At 41.7% G+C, this 17015-nt stretch overlaps 1 protein-coding gene across 9 annotated transcripts in view; it reads right to left on the reverse strand.

Annotated features, from left to right (window-relative positions):
• BTRC (beta-transducin repeat containing E3 ubiquitin protein ligase) overlaps positions 1–17015 on the reverse strand; it is a 125986-nt gene that overhangs the window by 6127 nt on the left and 102844 nt on the right. For all 9 annotated transcript variants that reach the window (XM_042019187.1, XM_042019182.1, XM_042019186.1 and 6 more), the window contains 8 exons: positions 14114–14210; positions 13098–13235; positions 12507–12625; positions 9953–10202; positions 9166–9284; positions 4846–4956; positions 4162–4240; positions 687–880 (listed from right to left, as the gene is read on the reverse strand). In XM_042019187.1, coding sequence (XP_041875121.1) covers positions 719–880; positions 4162–4240; positions 4846–4956; positions 9166–9284; positions 9953–10202; positions 12507–12625; positions 13098–13235; positions 14114–14210 — 1075 coding nt within the window. In that variant the 3' untranslated portion in view covers positions 687–718. The remainder of the gene's footprint in view (positions 1–686; positions 881–4161; positions 4241–4845; positions 4957–9165; positions 9285–9952; positions 10203–12506; positions 12626–13097; positions 13236–14113; positions 14211–17015) is intronic.

Raw genomic sequence — 17015 nt, forward strand, 5'->3', positions numbered from 1 at the left:
ACAACTGACCCAAACATATGAAACATTTTGTCCTCCCCCCACTGTGCTGGCCAAGACAAAAGGTGATGAGCAAACCAACCAGGCTCTGATATGAATAATTTAACATCCATGCTATGCAAGAGAGAACAAGGGCTAGGCGCTATCACTAAATTATTTTGCACACTGATGCATCTCGATTTAATTTGCCTGGGCTTGTGCTTGTGCCTCAGTGTCTCCTTCCCTAGCCAAACTGTAATCCTGAATCAGCTTGCTGCAGAGTGAGGAGAATGGTCATCACTTCAGAGGGAGGTTCTTGGCAAAACCCTCTGCCTGGTGACAACTGCCCAGGGTCAGGCCATCTGCATTCTCTTGTTAGGCAGCAGCTGCTCTACTCGCTCTGCAGAAACCCCTTCTTCCTTCTGGACAGCAGTATAACTGATTTAATTATTGATGATGATGGACAGAGGAGGAGGAGTTCGTCAGGGGGAGTCATAGGCACCACATGTCACAAATCCTAAAATAAAATCCCTATTCTAAGGTATCAGAACCACTCCTGTCCTTTTACAGGACACTGTAATTACTGTATAACCAAGATGTGAAACACTGATAGACCCAGCCAGTTATTCAAGCAGCAGGCTCACACTACCTCCAGTGTCACCTTTGAGCCTCACCTTATTTTTTAAAGTTTTTTATTTCTTTTTTTTTACCTGTGCGAGTGTGAGGTACAGTGTAGTGTTATTTATCTGGAGATGTAGGTGTATGTTCTGGACGGGGAACGAGTGGATTCTGCCTGGGCAGCTGGGTCATTCAGAAAATCCCAGATGAGGATGGTGTCATCATGTGAGCTGCTGACGATCTGGAACTCATCAAACTGAAGTCGAAAGACTCTTCCAGAATGCTCCTGAAATGCCAGCAGGAGACACGGCATGTTACTTTGCAAACTAGCTGGCACCTGGGATGGAGCAGGGAAGATGAACTTGGGCTTGATTTTAGTGTTATATTAATTTCTCAGTAAACCCCACATGACACACTGCATCACCATCACAGAGAATAAATTAAACCTTCTCTCAAGGAAAAGGGTTTGCCATATCTGAGTACTTGACTTGCAGGAAGTTTACATTACAGTTGTCCCACTACTCCTTAAATCCCAATATTAGACACACATTGTGCAGAACAAACCAAACTCCCTCCACCACATAATTCCATCTGCTGAGGCTGACAGGTGCACTGTCTTCCTTATTCCATGGCAAAACTCCTTCCTGAAATTACAGCATTCCCAGGTGCAGGAGGTTACAGGGGAAGAGATGAGAACTTTGCATTCAAGACTTGGCATCCTTACCACTGCTGAAGAGGAAACAGTTTAACCCTGGAGGACACTAAGGAGCCTGTTGTAAAGTCCAGTGACACAGTAGTAATTCCTCCTAAGCAGTTCTAAAAATATGATCTAGAAAGGGCATTCTTTATAGGCAGTTTGCATTCTGCTCCGAGGCACCAAATGAGTGGAAACGGCAATGATGATTTGGCAAGAGTTCAGATCATAATTAACAGGAGGCAATGGCAGGATCCTGGATATCACAGAGCAAATCCACTCTGCTTTCCCTTTTGTGTTGCCTATTTGCTCTTGGTGCTCTCAACACTCCAAGAGCAGTAGCCTCCTCCTCAGTCATCAGGGAACAGAAACTGTGCAGCGAGGGTGAGCCCTATCTCTTCCACGAACACACATTTCTCTTTAGTTCTCACCCATTGTAAGGGGCTTCTGAGGGTCAGGAAAAAAACATGTCTTAAAATACTTTAATACTGAAATTACAGGTTTCTCAAACATTTAGGCAAAAGAGAATTGCTAGTTATGGAAAGGAAAGCCTTTGTCTTATAGCACAAGACTACAAAAATACAGCTCAGTTTACAAAACACAATAGCTGCTTTAAAGTGAATTTCTGAATCTTTAAATCAAAATTATCTGAAAATAAATGCTTACATAAGTCAGATTCTAAGATAAATTTTTTAGAATTTCTCATCAATGGGACCTTTTTGATCTTCGAAGTATAACTTGAATTTGTCTTATAAACATCTTAAGAGTTTCTGTCTTCCCACCTATTCTTAAGGGAAGTGTTTTTCCAGGTTTTGTGTTGTAGCAGTAAAGAAGTTCTTCCAAAAAGTATCATTACAACAGTCAGATCCACTGACAGATTACTCACAGAAATGGAGGGGGAGAGAGAGAGAGAGAGAGAGAAAGAGAGAGAGGTACTTTCAAAAGCTGTTTCCAAAACTCCCTTTTTGATCCCAGTCACTGTGGACTAGAAAGGCTGCCCTAGCTGGACTGTTTAGGTCATAAGGAAAGCTGAACTGTGAGCTTATTCTGTTCATGGAAAGCTTCTGTCAAATTCATGTGGCCACTGTTCCAGCTAACGGAAGACAAAACTGGAAGGGACCTGGCATGCAGCGAACATTTGTTATCTGTGCACTTTCCTCCTACTGTTTGAAAATTGAACACAAGCAGCAGGAGACTCATGATGTTCATTGTGCAGCCAGGTTTAATTTTGGAGGACGAGGGAAGAGGAAAAAAAAACCCAAACCATGGGTAAGCGGGTATAAGGACACCCTGTTGTCATAGAAGTCCTAAAAGCACTGCAACAGCTTCCTCTGCTCCCCACCCAGCTTTTGGCCCCCTCCATTGCTATCAAACAGGGATTTATGAGTATCCATGTGTTGAGATTCCTACAGTGTTTCCATCCCACCACTTCTGATTTATAATATAATTAGCTAGGGCACTTTGGCTGTCCACTGCTGGAAAATGCAGAGGAAATCACACCAGTTAAATTAAGTCTACAAGTTACTAGGCACACATTTGTCTCAGGCTGGAGCAGAAACACTGCTAATGTCAAGCTTAAGTCTTAGACTTGCAGGATATGAGCTCATGGACCCAGAATTGTTCCACAGCTTGGAACTGGGTGACCAATGACAAAGCGTATTTCTGGATTTCAGCCATGAAACTATTTGCGCTTCTATTTGGCTAACAAGAAGGTTTTTCAACATAGTACCTGTGGGCATCCAAAGCTCTCATGGACTCTTACCCTGTAGCTGATGGTCCAAATACATGATTGGAAAAGGTAGCATGGCTTAATGATCTTACTACCTGAGTCCTAGTGACCTCACAGCCTGCACCAAATGTGATGTAAAGTACTTCAGTGAAATCTACAACAACAGGAGCAATTCAGGTGGTTGATGAGTGTGCAGAAGGTCAGCCAGCACAGCTCAGCTGGTGAGAGGTAACCACACTTTTGGAGAATCAGACAGCCTTGGTACGATCCTGTTTTAGAGCACAGACTACAGTCACGTGCCACAGCAGGAAAAGGTCTAACATATACCAACCCAAACACTGCCCAAACACTTCCAAGCTAAGAAATAAAAACATATAGTACTTCTTTTTCAATGAGATTTTGGTACTGGTTGAAATCTTGCTTTATCCCCAGCAACGGTGCCATTTTTTTGGGTTGAATGTGGTGGAGGAACACTTACAGGAACCATCCCAAGGCCTTGGCTATCCTGGCATTCTTCTCACAACTTTCCCACATTATTGCAAGACCAAGCAGAGCCGTTAAACATGACTGTGAATGTTGTTAACACTCACACAATAACATTTTAACCACACCATCACGGACCTGCACTAGAAAGCAGTGCACAGGATGAAAAGAGCAATTGCTGTTTAAGCATAAGGCCATTTTACTGTTTCAGTCCTTACCTGCTTTTTCTTTAAACACCCAAAAGGCAGTTAAAAGCAATCCCAAGGGTGTTTTCGTTCCCATCCCTCAAATTTGGAATGCAGCAGTTTTAAGAAATTTCATGTCAACAATTCAGAGAACTTACTACTGCATCGTGTACTACCAGGTACACACAGGTTAATGTAAACCCATTGGCCCATGGATTCCAAAGATGAGTTCAAAAATGGCTTCAGTTATTAACTTCAAATCACAGAATAAAACTGTTAAAAAGCCCAGAGTGGAGTAAAAAGTCCAGAGATTCTTACTTTTAATGCTTGCAAAATGAAAAAAAAGCTGGACATCCAAAAAAACCAGACCCCTAGAAATTATTTCAAGATCCTGCAGACTGGAGGATGAGTTTTCACAGCTCAAGATGGCCCTGAACAAGCACACTTTTTTCAACACCTCTATCAAAAGCTCTTACCACAAGGGTTCGCAAGCAGAGGGTCCCTGCTGGAGCACGGGGATCCAAAGCAGCCACAAGATCCCATACTTTAATTTTCCTAGTGGTGAAAAAATAGACAAACACCATGGTTCTGTTAAAGAGAAAAGAGCAAGTACTCATGGAAAAAAAAACCTGTTAGTACAACTTAGCTAATGCACCAGTTTAAGGAAAATTACAGCAATCCTTCTGCTCTTGAGACCTGGTTCTTGCATTTCCCCTTTGGAAAGCTTATAGAACTTAATGGGAGGGAAAAATATGCTGTCAACAAAGTAAAACACATAAAAAGCAGGTGGTAATAACTAACAGAAACACATGGGAGTGCAGACATCTAGTCTGTAATGGCAAATGGTCCTGCAGACATAACCACAGATGGGAAAGATTGTTCTTACAAGTGGTTGAGCTGGAAGAGGTTTCAGGCTGAGTTGGTCAGATATTCTTACAAGCAAAAGAACTGGACCACACACATCAAATCACATGGACTTACTTCGAAAGAAGAACGAAAGCTATGCTCTGTAGCATGGTCCTCATTTACTGGCCATGAGAAGGTCCTCTTAGGATGACAGACAGAGAGTCTGATATTTATACAGAAGATGCACAAAGTAGGATGGGAGACACTGAGACAGACAGGAAGATGCAAAGCATTGACTATACTGATAACCTCACCCATCATATGCCCCACTGACTATCCTCTTGTTATCAAAGCGTATGCATCTCACCAACTCTTCATGGCCTTCCAGTACACGTAAACATGCCCCACACTCGATATCCCACAGCCTGGAAGAGAGTACAAAGAAGCATTAAGAATTTTTTAGTACCTTAGCATTGCAATGAAACATTTGGTCTTTGCTTGTAGTTAATGGAAACTTGGAAATAAAGGTTATAATGGAACAAAAAAGAAGAAACAAACTACACTCATCACTCCTTTTCCCACAGTTAAATGGATTCACGATTTTCCACATGACCCTGTGATGTTACAGTAATGGGAGATGAGTCACAAACCAGTTGTGTCTAGTATCCACTGCTCTAGTAACACAGGATATCTCCCAGTTACCTTCACAGTAAGCCTCACTTTATTTTACTGAGGTTCATTTTTCATAAAAGTGTCGTGCCTTGGTTTTAAGATATTAAAAGAGGGAGATTTACCAATCCCCTTGGCTGCTTGTTTCAATTGATATGATCACCTTCACAGGGTATGAGCCCCTTTCTGTTACCCTACATGCCCATTTCTGATTTGGAGACTACCATCAGACAAATTAAGTCATCCATATAGTGGTGACAAGTATAAGAATTAACAAGACCTTTTCCTTTGTCATTTCTTCCCGAGAAGGTAAATTTAATCTGTAATCTGGGCACCTTACGCATAAGCTAAAATGGATGCTCTGTGTTTATTATTTTGTAATGCATTCTCTTCTTGCTCTCAAATAACTCCTGCGGCTCTCTGTGAACTGTTTCTAATAATACAGTATTTTAAAAAGGTTCTGGCACCCAAACCAGTATACAGTAAGAGACCCAGCAACACCTTATTCTCTCAACTGTAAATATCCCAGAGTTTTGGCTTTTGTGATGGATTTTTAGCATGGAGAATAAATGAAAATACATAATTTTTACACTTGCATGCTACCTTGAAAAATAGTTAAACACTTCAAACAGTTATGAAGTAAGTCTATTTGTTTTCCATACTTTTGCCAGCTCTTTGACATGACTCCCAACTACCGTGGATAAAGAATGAGTATTTGCCTACAAGAACTGAAATTCTTTGACATGTATTGTCTAGAGGTGTTCCACCTCTGGCTGAGACATGCTCTGCTCATACAGTAGTCTTGTAATAGCAATATCTGCTCCGGCTCCCTGACACACAGCAGAAAGAAAGCAGTCATGGATGTTCTCAAATGCTCATTCAGTAAGTGCTCTGACTGGCATGAACTTCACAGTAGTGAGAAATATGGGGAAATATGTGGAATTTCTCTGGGTGACAGATCTTGAAGCAGCACAGCTGCTAAGAGGTCAGGTCACTTTTGCTTGAGAGACAAAGAAAGAGATAAACCATCCCCACATATTTTACTCTTGAGGTTCCCCAGAGAATAATCCAGATCCAGTTGATGTGTGCCCAAGGCTGGTGGATAATGACTGCAGCTGTCCTGCCACAACAACTTGCTTTCACTTTGGACAACAGAGGAATGAACAGAACGCTTTTGTCACTGTAGAACCGAGAAAGGATAAGTTTATGCACATGTTTGAAGCCAACAAGGAGCACAAAGTGATTCTTCAATCTGTGAAGTGGATCTTTCAGGAATCTGTGAAGGACCCAATAGTTCTCACTAGAGTACAGCACACCAGTCAAGGTCAGAGCAAGCAACTCCATGGCAAAGGTCAGCCAAAGGCACTCTGGCTGGTCAGAGAGCACTACGTCTGTCAAGGACTGTAAACAGGATGGACAATGCCAGAGATTAACTGGTGCAGAAAGATTTGAGGAGCAATCTTGTGCCAGGAACTTTCATGCCGTGTGTTTTCATTCCTTGCCATTGATCCTGAAATTGCCAGCAGCTCTGGGAAGCTCCATCACACTAACTCAGGCCTGTATTTTTAGGTCCCAGTCTGAGGTTTTACCTGAATCTGAATGGGATTACAAGAGGTGATCATGTCCCTTGTCACGTGGCAAATGGGCCTTCATGTACAAAGGGATAACTGCTATTAAGAGTAGGGTCTTCTAGCAGAATTGGTGCCAAGGGTACTTCCCAGATTTCATAAGTTTCTCTAACTTCTACTTCCTTAAATATTCAAAGAAACAAACAGTAAAAGAGCTAAATTTAAGGCTTGAGAACTAACTAAAAAAAAAAAATCACTACAAAGTGTACGCAGTCAAAAACATCACCACTCTTCCTTCCTATAACTTTGGGAGAACTTCTGGAAGTAGAGGGAGGTCTGCAATTATCTCAGCCTTTAATTCACCTGAAAGCAGAGCTGGGAGATGTACAGAAGGCAGGTAAGTTGGAAACCCCATCTCTTAGCATGCTGTTGTCTAAACAGATCAGTATCAGATCCTTATGTGTGCACATACTAGAAACAGAATATATACTTGAAGACTAACCTAACTCATTAAAAACTTAACCCAAGATGATATAGTCTTATTTTATTTTCTTGCACTAAATTCTCTGATTCCCTTTTTTCTACACCATGTTTGTCTGTAGCAATTGAGAACTTTGGCCTTAGAAGCTAAGATACTGAAGTGATTGGATTAAACTTGATGGACAAGTTCCTTCTAGATGGAAATTAGCACAATGATAGTGATGTCTATGTAGTTGTGTCCTCTTACACTTGTGAAATTTCTGGCCTAAATCAAAACCTAAATAATTTTTCAATGTGAAGTCTCCCTGCAGAAGTCTCAGCTACTTCACATGTCCTTAATGTTTGCAGTTGCAAAACTAGAAATCACAAAGTCATCTTCTGGAAAAAAGTTTCCCTGCACCTGAGGTATAATGAACTTTTAAGTTCTGTATCAGCCTCTACTGAAGTCCAGCACACAACATCTGGTAGTGGATTAAAATCAAAACTACAAAGCACCAAGCCATCCACAAAGATGACTTAGGAACCTTTTTCTTAATCATTCTTCCACTGACTTGTGCCCTCTGCTAATGGCTGGGAGAAAACTGTCTTTTAGCATCAAGTAAGTGTTTTGCTTTGATCACACTGCTGCTAAACTTGACTTCCATTAAGATTGACTGTCAACATTCCTGAAATTCTAGCACAATTTATCTGTCAAGCAGGGATTTTGTCCAATACAAGCATAAAAGTAACTGTATTCCTGTTTAGCATTATCACTATCTTGACATTTATTTTTATTATCATTGCATATTTTAGATCCTTCCCTAACTGCTGTAGTATTTAACTATTTCTTATTCTACTTCTGAGACCAAGTTTCACAGTACAACTGCAGAGGCTTATTTTTTTCTCTTTGAAGAGCAGAAGTTCTCACCAAGTGGTGCTGCTCTTACACAGTCCCTGTAACACTTCTTCCCTTGATTAAGAGATGAAAGTTTCAGCTCTCCTGGTCATGCTCTCAGACAGCCCTGTACTAAAACCTGGCACAGTGTCCTGGTGATGTCAACCCAAGGACCGCTGTTTTCCTACAGAATGCAGAGCAGGGAGAGGCAGCATGTTGCAAACCAAGTCCACAGGCAAACAACAGCATGGATCATTCTCACTGAGGAAAAATTATTACTGACATGTGAAGTGAAGGGTTCCTGCTTACACTGTCCAGCTTTCAAGTTTTATCAGAAGGCAGACTATTACTGTAAAGAAATGACAAAGGGAAAAGGGAGGTTGCTGTTACTCCCATTTCCATGACAGAGCCATTTTCCTGCATCACATAAACTAATATTCAAGCTTGTTCTGTACATCCTGAAATTAGTGGGACATCCCTCTCCTAGCAGCTGCAGGATGTAGGGAGAAATTCTGGCTCATGATACCAGAAAGAGTTAAATCTCAGATTGCAACCAGGGCAGCTGGAGAAGTGTAAAAGGCAGCAAACTGAACTTCATGCTCTAAACCAGCTGTTCCAAACTTAACCAGGTGCCAAGTACCACAAGAAGAGTTTGGCGAGAGCCCAGGAGGATTTCTGCAGAGGATTAAATGCCTCTTACTGCAAATCTGACCCCTTTAACTAGACACATAGTCCAATTAAAATATCACAAGAGGACATCACAGAAAGTGGTACTTGCCAGCTCTTTCATATACCAGAACTGTCAGAGCAATGCAACTTGTTGATCAGTATGGGACTCTTGAGATGTAGAGGATGAAAGACAACACAGTAAAACAGGCTTCTAATATCTCTTTCCAGTAGTTCCCAATGTTCTATACCAAAGAAAGCATATTTCAAAGTTGACAAGGGTACAGAGCACTTCAGTTGCCTAACCTCTGCACGTGCCAGGGCACCAGAGACAATGTGCTTGCACAGAACTCTTCGATGAGGAGTTTGTCTCTCACCTGATGGTATTATCTGAAGAGCCGCTCACTACTAGCCTGTCTCTGTACTGCAGACATGCAATGCCTCGTTTGTGGCCATTTAAGGTGCGCACAAATTCGCAGGTACTAGTGTTCCATACCTGTGACAGGAAGGGGGGAGGGAACCACACAGAGACAAAATTATTACGAAGAGACTAACAAAAGATGGTGTCTGTATGATACATAGATGCATCCAGAATACTCTTAATGAAGATGCTATCATTAAGACTGGGAAAATTACCCCTCTGATGACCTGCGGTTATAGTCTGCAACTGATAGCAGGTTGGGTCATTGTACACAGAAGATTTTTGCCACACAGTATCAAATTAGCTTCCAGGTTTAGTATTCTTGGGCTATTATTTACACATGATATAGATTCTCTTGAATCTATAGATTCTTTAATGCTGCAGACTGGGATCATAGCAGATGCACTTAAGTGTCTCCTATCCACTCACCTTCACTTTTGTCCCCATGCTGCCCTCTAACAACTGTTTAAATGACTGAACAGACTATGGAAGTGGTCATGTAGAAAAACAACACAGGAAAAATTGTTCTTTTTCAACTGCAGCTGTACCTGGATCTGATTTACCATAAGCTCTCTAAACGAGTTGTGCAAGCTCAACTGAGGAGGAATGAGTGCAAATGAGCAGGAGGAAGAACACTGCTTCTAAAGGAAGATCCGGCCAAGGGCCATCTTCCCTGTGTGGTCACTGTTCTTCATTAATAAATACCCCAGTGCTACAAACAGAAAGCCTCTGAAACACCTCACCTTTATAGTTCTGTCACCTGATGCTGATACAATGTACTTGTCATCAAAGTCCACTACGTTGACGGCAGCTCGGTGCCCCACGAGCACCCTCCTCAGGGTGATGTCTGTCGGGGAAGCCATGTCCCACACGGCGATGGAGCGGTCTTTGGAACACGTCACCATCATGCCGTTGTTGAAGCGGAGGTGCAGCACGGCTTCGCAGTGGTGGATCAGTGTATTCAGCATCTCGCCTGCGTTCACGTCCCACACTCTGCAGGTTCAGATTTCAAACCAGAGAGAAGAGAGTTAAAAACCTGCACAGTGCATTTTCTGCAGAGCGAGAGAGGGAGAGGTAATTGACTCTCTAGTGGTATTAGAGAAGCAAACACCACAAGTTATATCTACATCTATTAAATAGTTCATTAAAAAATGTATTAGATAAATCTGTTGATTATGTGTACATTGAGACAGTCCAGCAGCCAAAAACTCTGCAATGCAGTTAACACCATAAAAATAACGCACCCAGGAAAAAAGCATTCTTTAATTAAGGGAATTTAATGCTGAGGAAAGTTAGAAGACTGATGGCCTTAAAAACTGGTGTTTCCTGGTTGTGCCAGCCTATTATACACTTAATTTCCAGTCAATGTGGAGAAGTAAGTTCCCTGACAGGCTTAATTTTTGACCTATCTCACAGGACTATCAGCTCAAGTGCCAGTTTATACAGAAGCAGAAGACAAGACAATTCTTTTCAAACAAATACAAGTAATTGCCACAAGTTGCACCATGATTTGCATTTACCCTGCGGTGCATCTGGTACACAGCTACATTCCAGGAATGTGCTGAATACCCAAATTAAGACATAGCATTTATGTCAATTTAATGTTATTGGAACCAACTGTTTCAACTGAAAGATAATTTAAGATGCATGTTAGGCAGAAGCTTCATACAGAACTTCTTCTAGCACTTGAAATGAAGATTTTAAGCCTTAAAAATATTTCTTTTGGGCTATTCTGTTGGCAAATTTCTTTTGCCCTCCATAAAGAGGAGGCACTATGACACCTGTATCCCAGATACACTATATGAAAGCAGAAAATGGCTGTATCATCAGACACATCAGACACTGCAGAAGTTAAAACCTTCCGCTGCCAATAAGGCAAGCAGTAAGAAATGGCAAGATGTGAGAAAGACTTCTAATGTCTTATTTTCTAACTTATGGAAACTGAAGTGCATCAACTTATGGACTCTAAATGAGAAAGAAAACTGCATTCCAATTAGAAAATGCAAAGGAGAAAGAACTGAAGACCTGAGCCATTAACATACAAACAGTTTGCAGACAGGGTTGCCAAACTGAACAGGAGCTGGAGACCCACTGACTTCTTTGGACAAGTGCATCCCTGAGATCTCAGAAGCATTAAGAGCCCATCTGTACTGTCTATTGGATGAAGCCTCTCTTCCTGAGGAGACCCAAGGATAAAAGCGATGCATCCTATGTGCCTCTGGGGTCTGCACAAACATTTATAGATACAGTGGGAGACAAAGTATTCCTGGGCAAGTAGCCAGTCTGCAATTTGGCCTGCCTGGCCTGATACAGAAAATGACAGTGCTTGTTACAGACATCAGCTTCTCCTTTTGCGATCTGTTTAGCCCAGTGCAGTTCCCACACCACCTCCAGGCAGGAGGTGTTGCCAAAATTCTGGATTCCTACTAATGACAGAACCCCAAAACCTAGCAGAACTGCAAGACTGCATGCATCACATGTCAGGAATTCAATTTAATAGTGATTAGCTACAGTAGTAGTTTACACATAAGCACAGAGGAGCTTGCAGCCACAGGAATGCATGCTAATAGTTCCAGAAAAGGCCACCAATGCAGCTTTTTGGTGTCTAACCTCACTGCATGAGCATTGCTTGTACTCTGACAAGGAGGGAGTATACAACAACATGGAGAAGTCAGACCTGCCCCTTCACATCCAAGTTCATATTGCAATTCATTAACCCATATGTGCCTGTATTTATAGTATGGGTCTTACACTCTCTGGTATCCTCTAGTATGACAAGTGGACTTCACAACTGCACAGCATGCACCACAAGTGCTACCTTGAGGTGTCCAGCCTTTTGCTGGAGACTTGAAGGAAAGAAAGGTTAGAAAGACTGAATGAAAAGAAACATCATGCTGAAATTTAATTTAAAGTCATGGGAGAGCTAGTCATACATATTTTGTTAAAATTAAGTGACAATGAATGACTAAACCTTCAAACTTGCTTTGAAAATTTCAACTCTTAAAAAGTTATTCTCAAGGAGAATTTATAACGTTCTCAGGGAGTGCCAAAACATGCAAAACCTTGGTGAAATGCCAGATGGCCTTCCTAAGTCATCTTGACCTTGACTGGCCTTGGCTTAGATTCTCATTTCTCCTTGACAGCTATTTGCATGGACATCTGATAAACAAGGACAAATATGCTGAACTACTTCACAGAACTGCTTAAACAGCACACATTTAAGAAGAGATCATTTCAGCAGCTTGCAAAGCTAAAATCTTAGAGGCAAACAGAAAGGTCCAAATCATAAGCACACACCTGACTGTTGAGTCTGAAGATCCAGTAATGATCACCCGTTCATCATACTGGAGGCACAGGACAGAACCTGTGTGTCCGGTGAGAATTCGCTTGCACTCCAATGTATTCTTATCCCAGATCTAAGAGAGCAAATATTCAAAACCAGACAGTTAGTAAAGTTTTAATCTTTCAGCACTTACTAGTTTGACTAGACTGTTTTTCACTACAACACATCATCTGCAGGGCACTTAGAACACCTTTAGTGGCATCTGATCTTCTACAGGCTCTTTGGTGCAATACATCGACATCTTTGCTATTACTGGCTTTACTATGAATATTGGTTTTACCCATCTCATTAGGGTATAGGGCCCAGTAATTACACAGCCTGTAATTACTGCCGGACAGAAACTCTGGTAGCAAAGCTTGTCTGTCTGAAAACAGGGTCTCTCTAGCCGGATAAAAGAGGCGTAGCTGCCGTGCTGGTGGGAGATGGGGGAAGGAGAAGGCTAGGTTACCAACAAGAGACTGGGTAGGTGTCACTGAAATTAGGACAGTATTATTTATGGCATAGGCACTCCAAGCCATTAGTATGCCATGATGGAGCATTCTCACCTTAATAGTATTGTCTCGTAGACCGCTTACTATCTTCTGATCATCATACTGTAAACAATAAACCCCTTTGCTTGTCTCGCTTCGGCAGTGGATCCTCTGTAAACTGTGCCTTCCACACCGCCAATTCGACTCTATTGTCTTGAGGAGAGACAGGAGACACATGAGACATAGGGGAAAAAAAAAGCATGGAACTATCTTCCTTTTTTTTTGTTTGGTTGAGAAGGCAGCAGACACTTTTCTTCATGCTTTTTCCTGCAATCAGGCCCATACAGTGACATACCTGCTTTGTAGAATACATGTAATAAATCCAATTAAACAGATAAATGCTTGGAAAACATATTTTGGCTAAACTAGACTGTGCTGTTGAGAATGGTGAGGAAGAAGCAACCTAAAAGCTCTTTTCTATCTCCAACCTTTAACCCCCTGTGACTCGACAGCTAAACAACTGAAGAGAAAGTCTCAGTTGAGCTCTAAGTGCTTGCACAAACTTGTCACAACAGTGCCTGAGCACTGCTTCTGCCTTTAGGAAACAACCAGAACATGCCATTTTGCTCACACTAAATGCAAGGAAAACATGTTCAGCTGCTTCCTGTTTTCCTGAGTCTTAGGATTGCAGACTTTAGGAATGCACTTTCTTCCTGCCTCAGTTCTTGATATCTTCCCTTAACATTTAGGTCTCATTGCACTGGGAGGAGCAAAGTACTGCGGAACAGAGAAAACCAAGATGTTGCAGTGACGCCGTGATATCGGATGTGCAAAGTGTGGAGACTCCACCTGCAAACAGCTCACTGAACAATCCAACTCATCCTCTGTCTAAAGGAGCAGCAGGATCTTATGTAACTATCCCAGGTCTACAAACTCCAGACAAACACAGACATGTCAGATTTAATGAAATACTACACTGTAATCTAATATCCCCAGAACTTCAGCATCATGAATAAATCAGGAACATTTGAAGAAAACAAAACTAAAAAACCAACAGTGAAACACCACCACATCTGGCAGCTGTTTCTTACCTCTATGTCCTGTATAATTTTGGGGTAAAGTGCTCTGTAGAAGGAGTTGGGTGGCGCAGTTCCATCAGGAGGTTTATTTTTAAACAGATATTGCCCCCTGGAAGACAAAGAACATTTCCATTGAACACAAATCATGTTTCAGCATTTTGGAGAAAGGTCCTCCTGGCATTTTACGAATGGGTAACCACTGCTGACAGATTCACAGTCAAACTTAATTTATTAGGATGGGATGGTTCCTTGTTTGTTCGCCCTGCAACACGTCAGTGTTGCATTTTAACACTGAAATACCCAAGAAAAATCTGTGTCCAATAACTCGGGGAAGGGAAATAAATTGTCTGTTATGGACATGAGCCCATTCAGCTCAGTAAGGGTTGACAGTGGTTCATGCCTGCAATATTCACACACATTATCAGAGGTCACCTTTAAAAGAAAGCATGCAAAGTAAATGAAAGAAGCCAAGAAACCCTCAAATTCACTAGGCATTCAAGGCTAGCTTTTATCTGCATTAGCAGGAACAGTATCAGTTTGGGTACATGGACATTTTACTGCTACTACTCTGTTTTGGTAAGCAACACCTCATCTGTGGTGCCTCCCTCATTTCAACACTGATTTGGAATACTCATATCCCAAGCTAGAGTTTTGTTACCAAAAAAATCTGTAAACGGCAATCACTGCCTGCTGTGTAAAAAACTTTAATTCCTCATCCTGAAGTTAAGAAGCCACCAAACACGGTGTGGAAGCTAGTAAACCCCACCATGGGCGTACTAACTGCTGCTCTGCCTGGCAACATGCCTCACAAAATGGAGAGAGGCACAAATGCCTCCGAGTGTAATCCTGGCATCAGAGGCACAGAGTTTACACTGGGCCAGCTCTCCACTTCTCCCTCTCTTGCTCCATTACAGCATAATTAATTGTTCAATACTTCCTTGTGCACTTCGTTCTTGTCCTTTCCATACAGTATACCTCGAAACTCATTTCAGAGACTGTACATTAGCTGCCCTGATACACTTGAACTAGGGAGATCACAACAGTGAACCAAAATCTTTAGGCTGTAAGGCAGTACCAAACTACAGGACTGGACAAACAAAATGACAAATGCTCAGGAAAAGAACTTTTGATACTTTTTAAAATCAAGTATTCTAAGTACAACTCGAGAGAAAGGTGCTTTTGTCTTTGGACAGAGCAGTCACCTGATTCTTCAAATACAATGACCAGCAGACACACATATGGGAACAAACACATGTGAAGATAGCACACATGGATGCAGACAAACCACTAACTAGACAGATGCCTATTTACTGTGATCCAGCCTGGAAGTGCATTAATGAAAATTAATATTATTGGCCAAGGAAGATGAAAACCTCTTTGGAGATAACAGAATACCTCAGAGACATCCTGGAAAACTTGGGGCAGGTCTACAAAAACCTGTGTACAAGGCTATGTGACTAAAAACCTATTTATTCTTTCTAACTTTACTAGCTAATCTAACACAAAGCCTGGTTGCTACCTATAAGTCCTGCCCTGCTGCATGTAGATTTACTTGTTTACTGTTCAGCTGAAGGATTGCTTGGAATTTCCATGGCATCCCAGTAGTCGTTGTGCTGTGGCTCTGGGATAAAAGGAACTATTGTTTGCAGGTTTTGATGGCCAGCCAATTCAATCAGATGGACACAAGCATGCCCAGATTTTGGGCTTCTGCTTTATATTTCTCTAAATCTGTGTAACCCTTACTGTTCCCTGACAATCTGCCAGTGAAGGCTGCCAAGCTGCAGAACGGGGGGAGTTCTGTTGTAAAGTACGAGCTGCAAATGCTGAAATCAGACAGCTCATGTGCAAATTGAGGAGCTGTAACCAAATAACACCAGTCACCCATCATTCTGAACTGTCCAGTTAGTCATCTCCTTGTGCCATGTGCAGAGCTAGCACTGATTACAAGCTATAATGCTCTATATTGCAGAGATGCAATTGCATTGGGTATTTCCTGTCTGCATCTCTTAACCACACAGATCTGCCTGTTCATCACAGAGTTAACCAGAGGGCAATCTGAAAGACTTGGGCACAACATGCTCTTGTTGTGTCAAAGCAAATTCCAGCACACTTCCATAAGAAACACATTTCTGTAAGAAAAAAATTATAGAGAAACTAGAACTAGAAGAAGAAGCTGTTTTCTGCCTGCTGTTTGCTGTTGCTGCTTGGCTTTATCATGTAACCCTCCTGAACTCTGCCTTCAAGAAAGCTATGAGACTATGAAATAAAGAACTTAGCAGAACAGCAGCCTCCTCTGCTCATTTACCCTGGTCCAAGAAGGAAGGGTATCCTATCAAAAGCTCAACAAATGGTGCCCCATGTGAGGACAAACCTGAAGAAGAGGTGCAGTAACAGGGTGACTGTCCTTGACATGAGAAGCAAAATTTTGCATCTGTCTTTTAGAAAAGTCATATGTCTGTATGACTAGTTTTTGGTGCTAGTGTTATTTCTAAAGTGTGGAGGGAGAAAACACCAGTGATGCCTTGGCAGAAGACACTCAGCTGATTACACCATACTCCAAGAATGAGTAGAGTAATTGGGAAGGGTCTAAACAGGGAAAACCAAAAATAGTAAGAAGACAAGACAGTACACCATTATGGTTGGCTAGTGCAGCCAAAACATAGGAAACATGGTCATCTTCCAACACAGAAAAGATTACTGCAAAAAGGAGAATGAGAAACTGTCCTGCTTACCTATGCAGGTTAAATGTAACAAATCAAAGTGTAGCTAGGAAGACAGCCTAGATATCAAGAAAACCTTTCAAACACTGAAGTTAGAAAGAGTAAAAAAGTGAAACTGTGGAATTCCTTTTCCAGGCATCTCCATCAGTAGAGGATTTTAAGAACAAGCTAACACAAACATTTGGGATGAGTTA

This window comes from Corvus kubaryi, unplaced genomic scaffold (genome assembly GCF_017639235.1).
Source record: "Corvus kubaryi isolate FWS band 111438036 unplaced genomic scaffold, C.kubaryi_AGA036_p1.0 138, whole genome shotgun sequence".
NCBI classification, from domain to species: domain Eukaryota; kingdom Metazoa; phylum Chordata; class Aves; order Passeriformes; family Corvidae; genus Corvus; species Corvus kubaryi.